Below are 12,598 nucleotides of genomic sequence, written 5' to 3' on the forward strand. Positions count from 1 at the left end.
GTTCTGCTTGCCAGACAAATTTAAAGGAGGAGTTTTCTTTGCATTGAACTTATCCTGTATCTTTGTCCTGTCACTTAGGTTATAGTGTAACATACAAGATGTGGTTCCCACAGCAACTAGCTCTGCTGTACATTTCTTTTGCCTCTGGGGGCATGTAAAATTCCAGGTGTAATACTCCTGCATTTATCCATAATCTTGTTCTAAACAAGCTTTCCTTTCTGCTCAGGTTTTCATACCCTTCTCCACTTCAGCGCCATGTGCTGAAGTATTAAGTAGCGTGGCTGACGACTGTCATGTGGATGCTTTCTTCCTCTCCTGAGGAGGAACATCAGAAGCAGGCTTCCTAAATGCCATTATGTGTGCTTGCTGATGTAGGTGAGGTCAAAGAAACGCTCTCTGCTCTCTGGATTTGGAACAGGAAGCTTAGATGTTTGCGGTGGCTTGCTGTTGAAAGTGAATCAGTGGAACAATTAGCACTTCTTGCCTTGAGGGTGTGATTACACAAAAGTTTTCTCCAGCAGCGGAGCTGGTTTAAGAAGTTCCTGGCTGCTGGGTCTCCACCCTGCCTGGAAAACTGGATTACCAAGTACTGCAGTGATCTCACTTACAGTATGGCTTCGTAAGCAGATGCGTTGGCACAACAGGGAGGTGGTGAACCGTGGAACTCTTTAATCTCGTTTTGCTGCTGAAGAAAACACTGGAGTAGCACAAAGTACAGGGTGTTGAAGGAGACAGTTTTACTGGGTAGATGTGTGGGGTGAAAGACAGGACTGCATCTTCTCGGTTTCAAGACAGTCCATTGCAAATGGTCTGCCTGATGTCAATATACAAAAACTGAATATCCCCCTCACAAATTCAGGGTATTGGTCTGCTTATGGGTTTCTTGTGTCTTCATTGCTCAGATACTGCTGTCGTGGGTGGAAATCAACTACTTGCTTCTGGAAAGTTGGAACTGGCTTCTGTGGATCAACTCAGGCCTAATCAGATATACTCTAGCCATGACAAAATGGGAAAGGCGACCTGTGGGGCTTCCTGCTCTTCACTTCTGGGGGGGCAGTGGAGGGAGCAATGGGATATCTGTTCGTTTGTGCAGCCGGACAGACGTTAGTCTGTCTGCTGCAGAACTGGTGTGAGCAATAAGGACTCCAGAAAAGTTGCTCACTGCATGTTTGTCTTTGACCTGCAATAGTTACAGGTTGGGTTTCATCAGGTGATGGTAAGTCTATGTACAGCTAGTTCCCAGTGACTTCCGCTGTCAGTAGCAGCGATTGCATTAGCAGCTTTCAGAGCAGGCTGGGAAGCTTATGAGTTTGAGCAGAAAACCACTTAACTTTCAATTGCTGTACAATTTGCACTGAGAGATTGTGCTTTACTAAGTAGATGTAATACAGTTTGCGATTGGTGTCAGAATATACTGAGACACTTTAACGATGAATGATAAATAATGCTAAACGGTTTATCAGATTGCACAATATCTTGTAGGCTTCCTGTTGGCGTGCTGCTCACTGTGTATTTGATGGGCAGGAATTTGTTCATAGCCGCATTTTTTCCATATCAATCTCTAAATGTCCTCTCCTGTCTTTTGTCTTCTGTTGGGCTTTGAGATCTGTTGCTCATCACCAGACTTCTTTAAACATCCTTATTAATGACAGCATTATTTATATTTACATTTAGGCTCTAGTTCTGGCTCTTCCCTCTGTCTTGTTTTGTCTTTTCCTGGTATTTTTCCCCTCTGGGCTTGGAAGAGCTTTCCATTCAGCCTCAGCCAAACTTAATTTCTTTCTCACTTAAGCCTGACCCTCCTGTTCTGTGAATCTGTAGCTTCTATGCATTTCTAATGAGAAAAATCAGGAGGGAACTGTTGTAATCAAACATAGTGCCATGTATAATACACACCAGAGTATTTCACAGCATTATCTCAAATAGAAGCTATTTTCTAGGGAGGAGTCAAAGAAAGATGTTGTAGTGGATTTTTTTTTTCTTGAAAATGTTGTAACTGTTCTCTAATACAGAGTGGGTGCCTTATTTCCATTGTGAACCTCATCTTCTGGCCACTAGATTTTGGGAGACTTTTGTCTTGCAAATTGTTCAATCTCTTTGCATACATAGAGCACCAATCTATACTGAAACTACATTTAAGCAGAGATCCAACTATGTTTGGAGGTACCCTTAACTTCCCCAGTTACTCTTAAACTAGTTTGGAAGCTGGCTCAGAAACTGGCAGTATCAGGAATCACGCTGGTGTTTTGAAACAGGATGATGGGTTTGTAAAGTATGTGCTTTTGTGTAGACTGGATCTTAGTTCCAGTTCAGCTGAATTAGCTTCCAGTTAATTTCTAGCAGTTAATGTATTGCTGGATCGGGAACAGGCCACTGTTCCAGTTAATTTCTAGCAGTTACTGTATTGCTGCATTGGGAACGGTCGTTTTTCCCCTTAGGCTAAAGATGAGGCTCTGACCTACTAATCTATTGTTTGAGTGTAATGCAGTTGGTGTAAGTGAGAAAATTTGTCTACATCCTAAGGCAGTGGAGGTCTTACCCTAGTAAGTGTGCAACTCGCTTAACTGATATCCTTGGGAACGACTGCATTTCGACATCAGCCTGATAGATACTGCATTGAATTTTCCTTCTAGCAGAAAGTGTTTCCCTCAATAGTGATGTTCCTATGACTTCTGCTTTCAAAGTAGCTTCATGCTTAGCTATGGGTTTCTGTTTGGGGATCTGGGTATTCAGTTGCTCCGTGTCAGGCTTCCTGAGCCAGAATGCCAGAAGGTTTCGAACGTGGCACAAAGCAGTGTGTGGAAATGCAACTTGGCTTTGTTCTTCGTATCCTGTGGTGCTGTGCTTTACGAATTTGCAATTGAGTTGGGAGTCAGTACCTACCTCCCAAATTTACTGATCTGTGAGGTGGAAAAATCACAACTTTACTCTGTTGTGGTGCCAGTAGCAAAACTTTTCTCCCTGCGCAAACAAAGTGGGGATGATTCAAATAACACTTTTTTCAACAGGAAGGTGGCTCTTGCATTGCTTTTCTGCTGTTTCCTGAACTAAGTGTTTTGCTGATAGCCTTTTGGTGTTCTCCTTTCTGTAGAAGACTGGCAAATTCCTCCACTTCTTTGAACATCTCAACGTGAAATTGGTTTTTAAAAAATGTGCTTAAAAAGTGGCAGGCTGGACTGGGAGCAGATATAGTATGGGTGTGAATCGGCCCTTTCACAATGAAGGCTGGCTCTGTGTGCCTTCTTGTCTGTCTAACCCCCACCCCCTTTTCTGGGTTAAATACAACCTCTAACTTGGCTAAATACAGGATTTTTTGACCAAGTGAATTTGAGCACCATATGATCTGCCTCCTCATGTTCCCTGAGCCCTTTGCAGGAGAAGGGAAATGTTTTTGAACAAAGTCTGCTAACAGAGTTGTGGGTGGAAAGAGGACAAAACGAGTACGTGAAGAACCACATATTTTCACTGGACTTCCAAAACAAGTGACAGTTTGTTCTCCAGATAAAGGCACATTTGAGAGGAAAAACCTGAACAGTGAAAGTGGAGGGTTTTTTTGGTGGGTTTTTTCTTAGGTGTCACAAAAATTCTTGTCCAAAATAAGAAGCGTCAAGGCTTGTAAACACGTACTTTTAAAATATGAATACGTGACAGGCTGAATCCCAGATGAGTCCTCTCATGACACACAACAGAGGACACTAGAACCTAAAGGCGAGATTTCAGTGAAGGGGAGGGTACTCTTACATCTGGGGTTTTACAATTTCCTTCGGTAGAGATAATCTTGCTCCCATGCAGGAAGTCCAACATATGTCAAAACAACCTGAGTTATGGCTGGGTGAAACCTTTGGCTAACTAAATAAGGCCCATGTCAAAACTTACTGAAGATGACTGTGTATCCATGCTTGGACAGGGTGAAGGAAGGCTGAACACTGTGAAGAGTATTCTTGCATAAAATGTTGGGGGGATGTTATGCAACTTCATTTCTGTATTTTTTTTTCATTTTCCTTATTTTTTTCATGTCTGCTGTGTTAAGATCATATCTTCTGCAAATACCTTGAACCAAGCAAAGGTTTTTTGGGAAGAAGAAGCTGGAGGTGCCATTCAGGGCAGCCAGGGAACTGGTCTAATCACTTGCTGCTGACAAAAGGGGTTTCTTTCCCTGTTCTCAAATGTGTTCTCCCTCCTTCTTCCCCTCCTTTTCCTCTTCACTGCCTGTGAAACTCATCTGTTCAGAGGTTATGCTCACTACTAACCAAATATAGCTTCCCCCCCCTCCCTCCAGCTTATTTTTATGGTGGATTTAGGGGGTGGCTTGGTGTACATTGTGAGCATTGACACTGGTGGGCCGGAGAAGATAGAAAGCGTGTGGCTGGGCAGAGTGGGGAATAGTGACTCTCCTGGCTGCAGCAAGCTGTTAGATGAACTCAGCACATACCGTTTCCCACAAACTAAGGGACACCGCGCACCCATGTAATTGCTTCCTGTGCAGTTTTAATTGTGCAAAACAAGCCTTTCCGTGTGGTGTTCAGATTTGAACCTTGCAGCCTTTTTGCTTTCATGTGAGAATACAAAAGTAAAGTACTTTGCTAAGTGAAAACCTATCTGCATGATTGTTTTGGCCAAGAAATTCAAATAGGACAGTTAAAAAAATAAATTTTTAAAGGGGGATAAGTTTTTTTTGTCAACCTGAACCTTAAGGATGAAAAGGAAAAAGAAAACCCTCTATTGTATTTTTCTGCTTGCTTCAGGAATTTACAAGGTGGAACTTGTAATTTCCCCACTGACGAAATTCAGGAGAGTAAGTTTCTCAGCTTTTACTGGTCTTCAGATACAAAAATGTTTGGTTCCTTTATGGGTTTTGTGGTTGCAAGTTAGGAAGAATGAACTTTCAGCTTTTCTAAACTAGCTGAGTTAGTACTGAGATGTTTGTTCCCTGTAAGCTTACTGTTCAAAGACAATCAAGGCTGGAATTTGTGCTTTGCAGTCATGCCTGCTTTTCTTATTCTTTCAGAACTTCCCAGTACTATTGACATTGCTTTGTGTTCATAGCTGTAAAAATCCTACTAGCTGACTATCCAGTCATTAAACCATAGAAACCCAAGTTTGACAGGGTGAAATAGCACAGGCCTGGAAAACAGGCTTAGACATCCCATACTGGAGCAATAAAAATATGGTTCTGAGAAGACAGTCTTCAGTCCAGATGCAAATACAAAGAATACAGTACCCAATATATCATGAAAACAGGACCTTGCACAAGAGGCATGTTACTAGTCATTGATGCCGTTTATTCCTGGGTGCAATTCAGAGAGGTGGTTTGCTCCATAAAGTGTGGTTTGTCATGCAAGATGATGTAATTCACACCATGGTTGGGAGAGAGACTAAGCATGATGTTTCTAGGGAAGGATCTAAGCTATTCCAGTTTTGTACGCAGTGAAAAAGTGACTTATTGTCAGAATTCAGCCTCATTTGTTCTCTATTTAATAATTTCCACTCTTTTCTTTTAAGGCAGTGTCATCCCTTTAAGTATTAGATTTTTCTTGCTATTCTTCTGCATCGAAGTTATAAGAGCTGAGAAAGAGAGTCTAATTTTATCAAGCTTGTTGCCTTCAGCTTGTAAGTCCTGGCAGCCCCTTGCTTTTTCCATTTCCCCCTCCTGCTTCTCCAGTACTCAGTACTAAAACAGCTGTAGCATCAGTATCTTCTTAACCTTCCAAGAGTCCTGTGTATGTACACTTTACATTTTGGCTTGTTTATATAACTTCTCAGTTACTTGTGATCACAGGGATTTTACAGTCGACCTTGAGGATCTGCATGCCTGTAAGGCTCATGAATGTGAGGTGTCCATTGTTGCCTCTGCTTTCCTGCAGCAAAGGCTTCAGTTACTGACTCTGATCCTGACCAGTCCTTGCTTCCCCTCCCAATAAATTCCTTGGACTTGTATATTAAGTGATTATAAAATACACTTAGCTGTGAATCAGTTCTTCTAGTTTAAACGGATGTGTTTAACTCTTTTCTCTAGGCTCTGTTTTGGATATTATAAAGCACATTGTGGCCAAAGGAGAACACAAGACGGGTGTCCTGGATGAAGCCTGTATAGCCACGATCCTTAAGGAGGTGCTGGAGGGGCTGGACTACCTGCATAAAAATGGACAAATCCACAGGTATTTTTCATCTTTTCCTCATCTTTGTCCCAAAATGTGTGTTGCTGAAACAGAGCAGCTGAGCACATGCAGTCTCATCCTACAACCAGCTGTGAGGGCATGGAAAGAGGAAAATAAAGGTGGGAGCTTAATCAAAACTCAGAATTCAGTGTCTATATAGTGGCTGCTGCTTTAGGACATACTATGACTAGGCCAAGTTTGGGTCAACTTTGGGGTATCGAAAGTTCTGATATAGAGAACCTCTTTCCAAATGTCAACACCCAGCTGCAAAGTGGAGTTGTTGGAGCTGGAAAACTTCAGCTGGTTTTGTTTCTTGCAGAGCTACAAATCAGCAAGAGCACTGCATAAGAAGTGTTGAGCAATTTAATAGGGAGCCCTTCAAGCCCTGGTTTTTGGTTTTTTGTTTGTGTGGTTTTTTTTTTTTTTTAAGGCTAGCTGCGAGATCAACATCATGACACTTTAATTTGGGTAATTTCATTTAAAAAAAAAAAAGATGGAAACAAAATTAGTGGAAATACTTCTTCTGTAGGCAAAACCCAGTTAACTAATGGCCTGTGATTTGATGGATCACTGAAATGTGTGGGTTTCTGTGCTGCTATGGTGTTTGGGAGGTATTTTTAAATCATGTTTTCCTCTCCCCTGTTGTCACGGTGTGGTGTAGCTCAGGAAGACAGCATACTAAGTCAGTATGTTGTGCCGTTAAAAAGAATAAGATTTGCAATCCTAAATATGTGCTGAAAATAGAATATACCGCTTGTGGGTAATATACATCATCCCAGCCACACACTGCTGCTGGGAACAACAGCCTCTTCTTTCTTGGGAATTTTGTGAGCTTGGCTGTCTTCTGGTACAATGCCATTATAAGCATTGCTGCTGCTGTGCTGGAGTAAGTTTCTGTCCTCTTATGATAGCTGCGTAAGAAGAGGTAACTCCTTTTTGCCAAAATGTTATTTTAATTAGAAAATCCAAGAAGTATTTATTACATATTTTTGGTCAAACTGTCTGGCTTTTGTAGATTGTTTTGGGTTAAAAGGAAAGAAATGGTTGGAAACAACTCTGGTGGAATTCTTTTCCCTGAAAGAAGTATCAAATTTTGGTTTCCATTCGCTGTTAAAATTCTGATTTAACAAGAATGGTTGTCTTCATTGAAGACAGTTTTGATTTCACAGCTGGTTACTTAACTTTGTTTTTTAGAGATAAGATGTCAGGCAGCTCTGGGAAGTTAGAGTAAAGTAACAGACCAACTTACTCACTGAGTACATGGTAATTTTTTGCCCTTGCTGTAAGTAATTTACAAAACCATGCTCATCTGTGACTTGCAGTTGATTTGCTTGACTAATTTATTTCATCTTCTGGTTTAATGAAATTGAAAGATATGTGTTAAAGCAGCAGTAACCTGTTAAATTTCAGTTTTTTATGAAGATGTCACATAGTGATTTCTGTATTGAAAGAGAGGTGGTTCTCAATTTGACTTGCTGTAGTGAAACAGCAGAACTAGTAATTGTGGTAAAGATTATAGAGGATATATTCATGTGTTGGGTTTTTTGCTGCAGTCAGCAAAAATATGATGTTCACAGAAAGTTCAAACTGCTTGGTCTAAAGAAAATGTGATTCATATTGAATCATTTGGAAGCAGACTGAACCAAACCTGCTGCAACCATTCTTGTCCTGCTCGTTTGAAGCATTTTGCCCTTATTTAGGGGACTTCAGCAAAGAAATCAAAGCTGTGTCATTGCTGCAGCTTAAGGTTGTGGTTGTGCGTCAGCTACTTTGCATGTGTTGCATCCCTATATTTTGGGGCTGCTCCGACAACTGCGTAATGTTTTATCAGAAAAAAGCTTTTGGATTACCTCATTGTGTTGGGGCACGGCGGTTTGGGAAATTTGGAGAAGTGGTAATAGTCATGAAACAGAAGGAAAGTTTTGTGTAGTTTCCTACCTGTGATGCAAAGGATGGGTTTTTAATTGTTGGCAGAAAGCAAGCTTACACGCCTTTGAGGAATGAAACATGTTTCCTTAACGGAGTTAATTGTGCTGTCTTGCATTTTATCCAGATGTGTGTACACCACTGAGAAAAACACAGTTTAAAATGGTAGTGCAGATGGGACCTTTCCTCATACATAGGGATATCAGTATGGTTTTCCCATTTTGCTTAATGCCAGGGGTCATAATATTGGTCATGCCTGATGGGAAAGGCAGGTGGAAATCTTGCAGTCATGCCAGAGATGCTCTGAGAGGAAGTGTTTAAAATAACTAAACTTTGGACCCCTGGCTCAGCTTAAAGTATCTGGCTCTAAAGGAAACTGCATCAGGTGATGGCTGAACTGCTGAATATAGTGTCTATAATGTGGGGCAGCTGCAGTTGGGGTGAGCTTTAGGCCAAACCATGGTCAGCTGTGAAGGGTCAAAATTGAAGGGCTTTGTTTAGACCTGGAACAACCAACCCAAAGCAGCCATCCAGCAGAGCAAAGTGTTCAGCTGGTTACACTAAAATATCCCAACTCCATTTGTATTACACTTAGGATAAAACAACTTGATAAATTATGGGTGAAATGAATGTAATTAGCACATCTGAAGTTGGACAACCAGGCTGGTGGCAAAGGCTGAAGGATGAATATCTGGACCCAAATGTAATTTTGTGGGTGCTGTTGACCTGAAGCAGGGACAGCTTGTTACTGCTGTAAATCATCAGTGAGATCAGAGAATATATGTCTGACAGTGGAGTTGCTTGATACTTTTAAATTATGCATCATCTTAAATGGGTAAATTAAGTTAACACGTGGAAGACTGGCTTAATGAAATTCTGCTGCTGCTGAATCTTACTCTGTGTAAGCCTGCCTTGAACTTAATGCCACTTCCAATTAAGGTTTGGGGACCTGGCTTTGCATGGCAGTGTAAATCCCTGCTTTGGACAGGAGTAGCTTGACAGTATTCTCTAGAGGAGATTAGAAAGCCAAATATCTAGTGAAGGCTTAAATTATAACTTTTTTTGTTTACTTTCCTGATTAACAGCCAGAGTAAGGCTGAGACTTGAATAGATGCCATTGTTCAGCAGCAAATGCTTAAGTCTCCCACATTGTCCAAAGTGATATTTTTTGCTTTCTTCTTGCAAGGGCTGTTGGGAACAGTGTCTGAGGCCTTACAGAAAAAGACAAAGGAGAAGGCAAAATCAGTTTGATTTTCATGAAACACTCTATACCAAGGTAATGATTACAAATGATCCCTGTCTTCCTCCAAAATCCCCACTGCCTCCCGTATCTCGGAGTTGGCAGCTCTCTGCCTTCATTGCCATGTGCCTGTCCCTGGCCGTCTCTCCCATGCCAGCTGCCGCTGTCCCCGTTGTGGTTTTCTGTGTAGCACGGTGATCCTGATGATAATTTGAAATCCTAGTGATCTGGCTCATGTTAAGCCAGTTAAATACCTGGGCACCAGCCAGCGTGCTGAGGACGGAGGGCCGGACTCAGAAACCTTTGGATGAAGCTGTCCTGCAGGAATCCCCTCGGACACATTTTTTTGTGGAGGTCGAGCAAGACTGACGTGCTGCAAGGGGTTGCTCCTGGGCTAATCTTGTCTGGGTGACACACAGGGTATGTTGTACCTCTTCCCCATTTGGACTCTGATTCCTCTGTGTACTTGAGATTTAGCAGGAGTTTGATGAATGACTTGGAAATAAAACTAAAGCAAAACCAACCCAAGAGGTTTTATTGCTTAAAAAGACTTGTTGGAGGGAAGTTCAAGGCTTTTTCAGGTGGTGCTCTTTATGGCAGTCTGACAAATGAATCATGGTGATTAACTGTTACAAGGTGTCTCTGTCTTTCTCCCTATTTTTATCTCTGAGCTTATCTTCTGTTCATGATTAGCTGTTGTGTAACTGAATATTTCAGTTAGTCCAGGTGAAATGATATGCTGCTCAAATATAATCAGATTCTCCTATTGCAGCATAATAAAGGTGATACTTGCATGCTTTTTTGTTTTTACAAAAAAGCTTAGGAAGTGGTTTAGGGTTGCATGCACTTGAAATATTGGCATGGCAGTGATCCAGCTATTAATTTGTTTGCTGCTCTACTTCTTAGGGGGTGAGAGGTGCAACAGCACGTTTGATATGCAGAGTTAGATCAGCTTGTACCCCCATGCAGAATGTTTTGGGGCTTTTTTGGTGTCTTTTCAAAATCGGTTTTCTGAGTACGGGGCAGCAGGGTGCCATGGCAGCTGTTTGAGTGTTGCTTTGAAGAGGCCCTGGAAACAATATTCCTCCTGTGTTTTTATGCCAAAAATATTAGCTTATTTTTTGGACCTTAGGATGGTTTTGACACAGGATCAAAGTTTAATTGTCTGCCTCTTCTACCTACGTTAAGAGAAAATAATTTCTGAAAAAAGGATGTCTGTATGCAGAATCACAGAATCGTATAGGTTGGAAAAGACCTTTAAGATCATAGAGTCCAACCGTAAACCTAACACTGCCAAGACCACCACTACACCATGTCCCTAAGCACCTCATCTATGCGAGCACATACACATCACCAACACTTGTGTGTGGGGTTTTGCAGGAGCGCTCTTCCAGTAGCAAGTTTTGGATTTAAGATGAAGGAGCTGATGGATACATTTTGGCAGAACTTGGCTGTCCTACAGTATTCAAGCTTAATTTTCATGTAGCTGATTAATGCATTGATAGCTGTGCTGGCAGGTATTGTGGTTAAACTGGATTCCAGTATGCCACTAATTATTTTGACGACTGAAATACTGAACTTTTTTTCTGTAGCAATACTGTAGAACTTCACAGCCCTCCTCTCCACAGTGCTATGATCTTGTTTTGGGGAGTGTGTTTTGAAACTGAAGTTTGGTAGGGGAGGATTGAGGGATGGATAACGGGATGTGGAGCCTTTCACCTCTAATTGCCAGTTTGATTTTAAGTCAGGACACTAGTAATTTGAAAGCTAGCTATGGCTCAGCCATGGGAAATGGAATTTTATATTCAGGGAAGTGTACTTTGGTCTCTTCTCCCTTATAGTACGAGATGGGCAGAAATAACCTTTGAGGTAGTTGTTAATATAAATTTTAAAGCTTTAATTTCTAAACAGTTCCGTAGCCACAATAATAGAAATGTTACTCTGGGTTTCTCAGTGGGAAGGAAGAAAAGATGCTGCTCTAGATTGTACTGGGTGATTTGTGTCCCCAAATAAACACCTTGCTGTGCAGTGTCAAGGGCACAAGGACCACCAAATCTCCACTCTGTGTGCATGGCAGTCAGACTGGGCCGTATTGTGGTGGTTTGGCGAACCAGCATGTTCTCCTGATGGCTGTTCTTCCACTGCATCATCCAGAAATTCATTGTTTAAAAAAAAAAAAAGTTTCTCTGTGATTGCAGAGAGAAAATATGAACCAGATGTAAATCCCAAATCCTCAGACAGCCAGAAACAATAGCTCCTGTAGAGACAGTTTTTCCTCGAAGTGGATAAAGACAGCCTCTGCTCTGAAGCCTAAAAACCTGGCAATTAAAACTCTGATGGTAAATATCACTGCTGATGAAAGCACAGGAATGCTGGGGGCTCTGCAGTGGCTCCAGGCTAATGTCAGTGCCCCAACCCTCAGGGCCTCCGTCTGTTACGAGGGTCCTCATAGCAGCTTGCAGGGGGATGCCTGAAGCCAAGCGCTTGCTGTATGGCTGTTGCGTTCAGGTATCTGTCCCCACGTCACTCTCCTTGGACCCAGGTGCTGCCTCTGGACTCTGTCACTGGGTGTCCTGCAGTTACTCAAAGTAACTTCAATGTAGTCCAAGGGAAAAATAAGTTTTTGGTACAACTACTATGCACTGCATTAAAAGGGAGGTGAGTTTTTAGGGTTTTCTCCCCCCCACCTTTGCTACATGGAGATGAGAAGCAGGAAAATATACCATAAAGAGCAGGAGAGAGGCCGGGGTGATCTCCGAAAGGCTCTAGAGCAATTACAGGTTTTGGTCAGTGATCCACGACTGAGTTGCACACTGAACTAATACAGTTTCTAGCAATTCCTGAGTTGTGAGGAGTATTTGGGTTTGACATGTTTCTAGGGGGAATAATCTTCATTCACTGTCTGCGGCATTAATTGTATCAGGTGAGGATGTAACAGACCCTCTTAGCTTCTGACTTTGAAGAAGCCAATTCACACATATGTACAACCACTGTGTTCGTGACATCTTTCTCATGTCACTGCTTTTATCTGATGTAGATTACTGGGACCAGATCACCCTGTATAGGCTCTTGCAGCATCTCTCCAGCAGTAGAGTAATTGTTTAAATCACTGGTGTTCATCCTGTTCGTCCTTTCTACTGTGATGCATAAAGTAAATAACCCACTTCAGAAAGATAGCTTTGAATATTGTCCCCTGTTGTAATGCAGCAGATTTTCTGGCCTTCATAGGTCCTAAAAGCTGCATATGTGAAGATGCCTTAAGCATTTATTCAGA

At 41.8% G+C, this 12,598-nt stretch overlaps 1 protein-coding gene across 1 annotated transcript in view; it reads left to right on the forward strand.

Annotated features, from left to right (window-relative positions):
- The window catches only part of OXSR1 (oxidative stress responsive kinase 1), a 94,401-nt gene that overhangs the window by 36,851 nt on the left and 44,952 nt on the right, over positions 1 to 12,598 (forward strand). The window contains exon 4 of the mRNA XM_075492313.1: positions 6,017 to 6,158. Within this exon, the coding sequence (XP_075348428.1) occupies positions 6,017 to 6,158 (142 nt within the window). The remainder of the gene's footprint in view (positions 1 to 6,016; positions 6,159 to 12,598) is intronic.

This window comes from Mycteria americana, chromosome 2 (genome assembly GCF_035582795.1).
Source record: "Mycteria americana isolate JAX WOST 10 ecotype Jacksonville Zoo and Gardens chromosome 2, USCA_MyAme_1.0, whole genome shotgun sequence".
Taxonomy (NCBI): Eukaryota; Metazoa; Chordata; class Aves; order Ciconiiformes; family Ciconiidae; genus Mycteria; species Mycteria americana.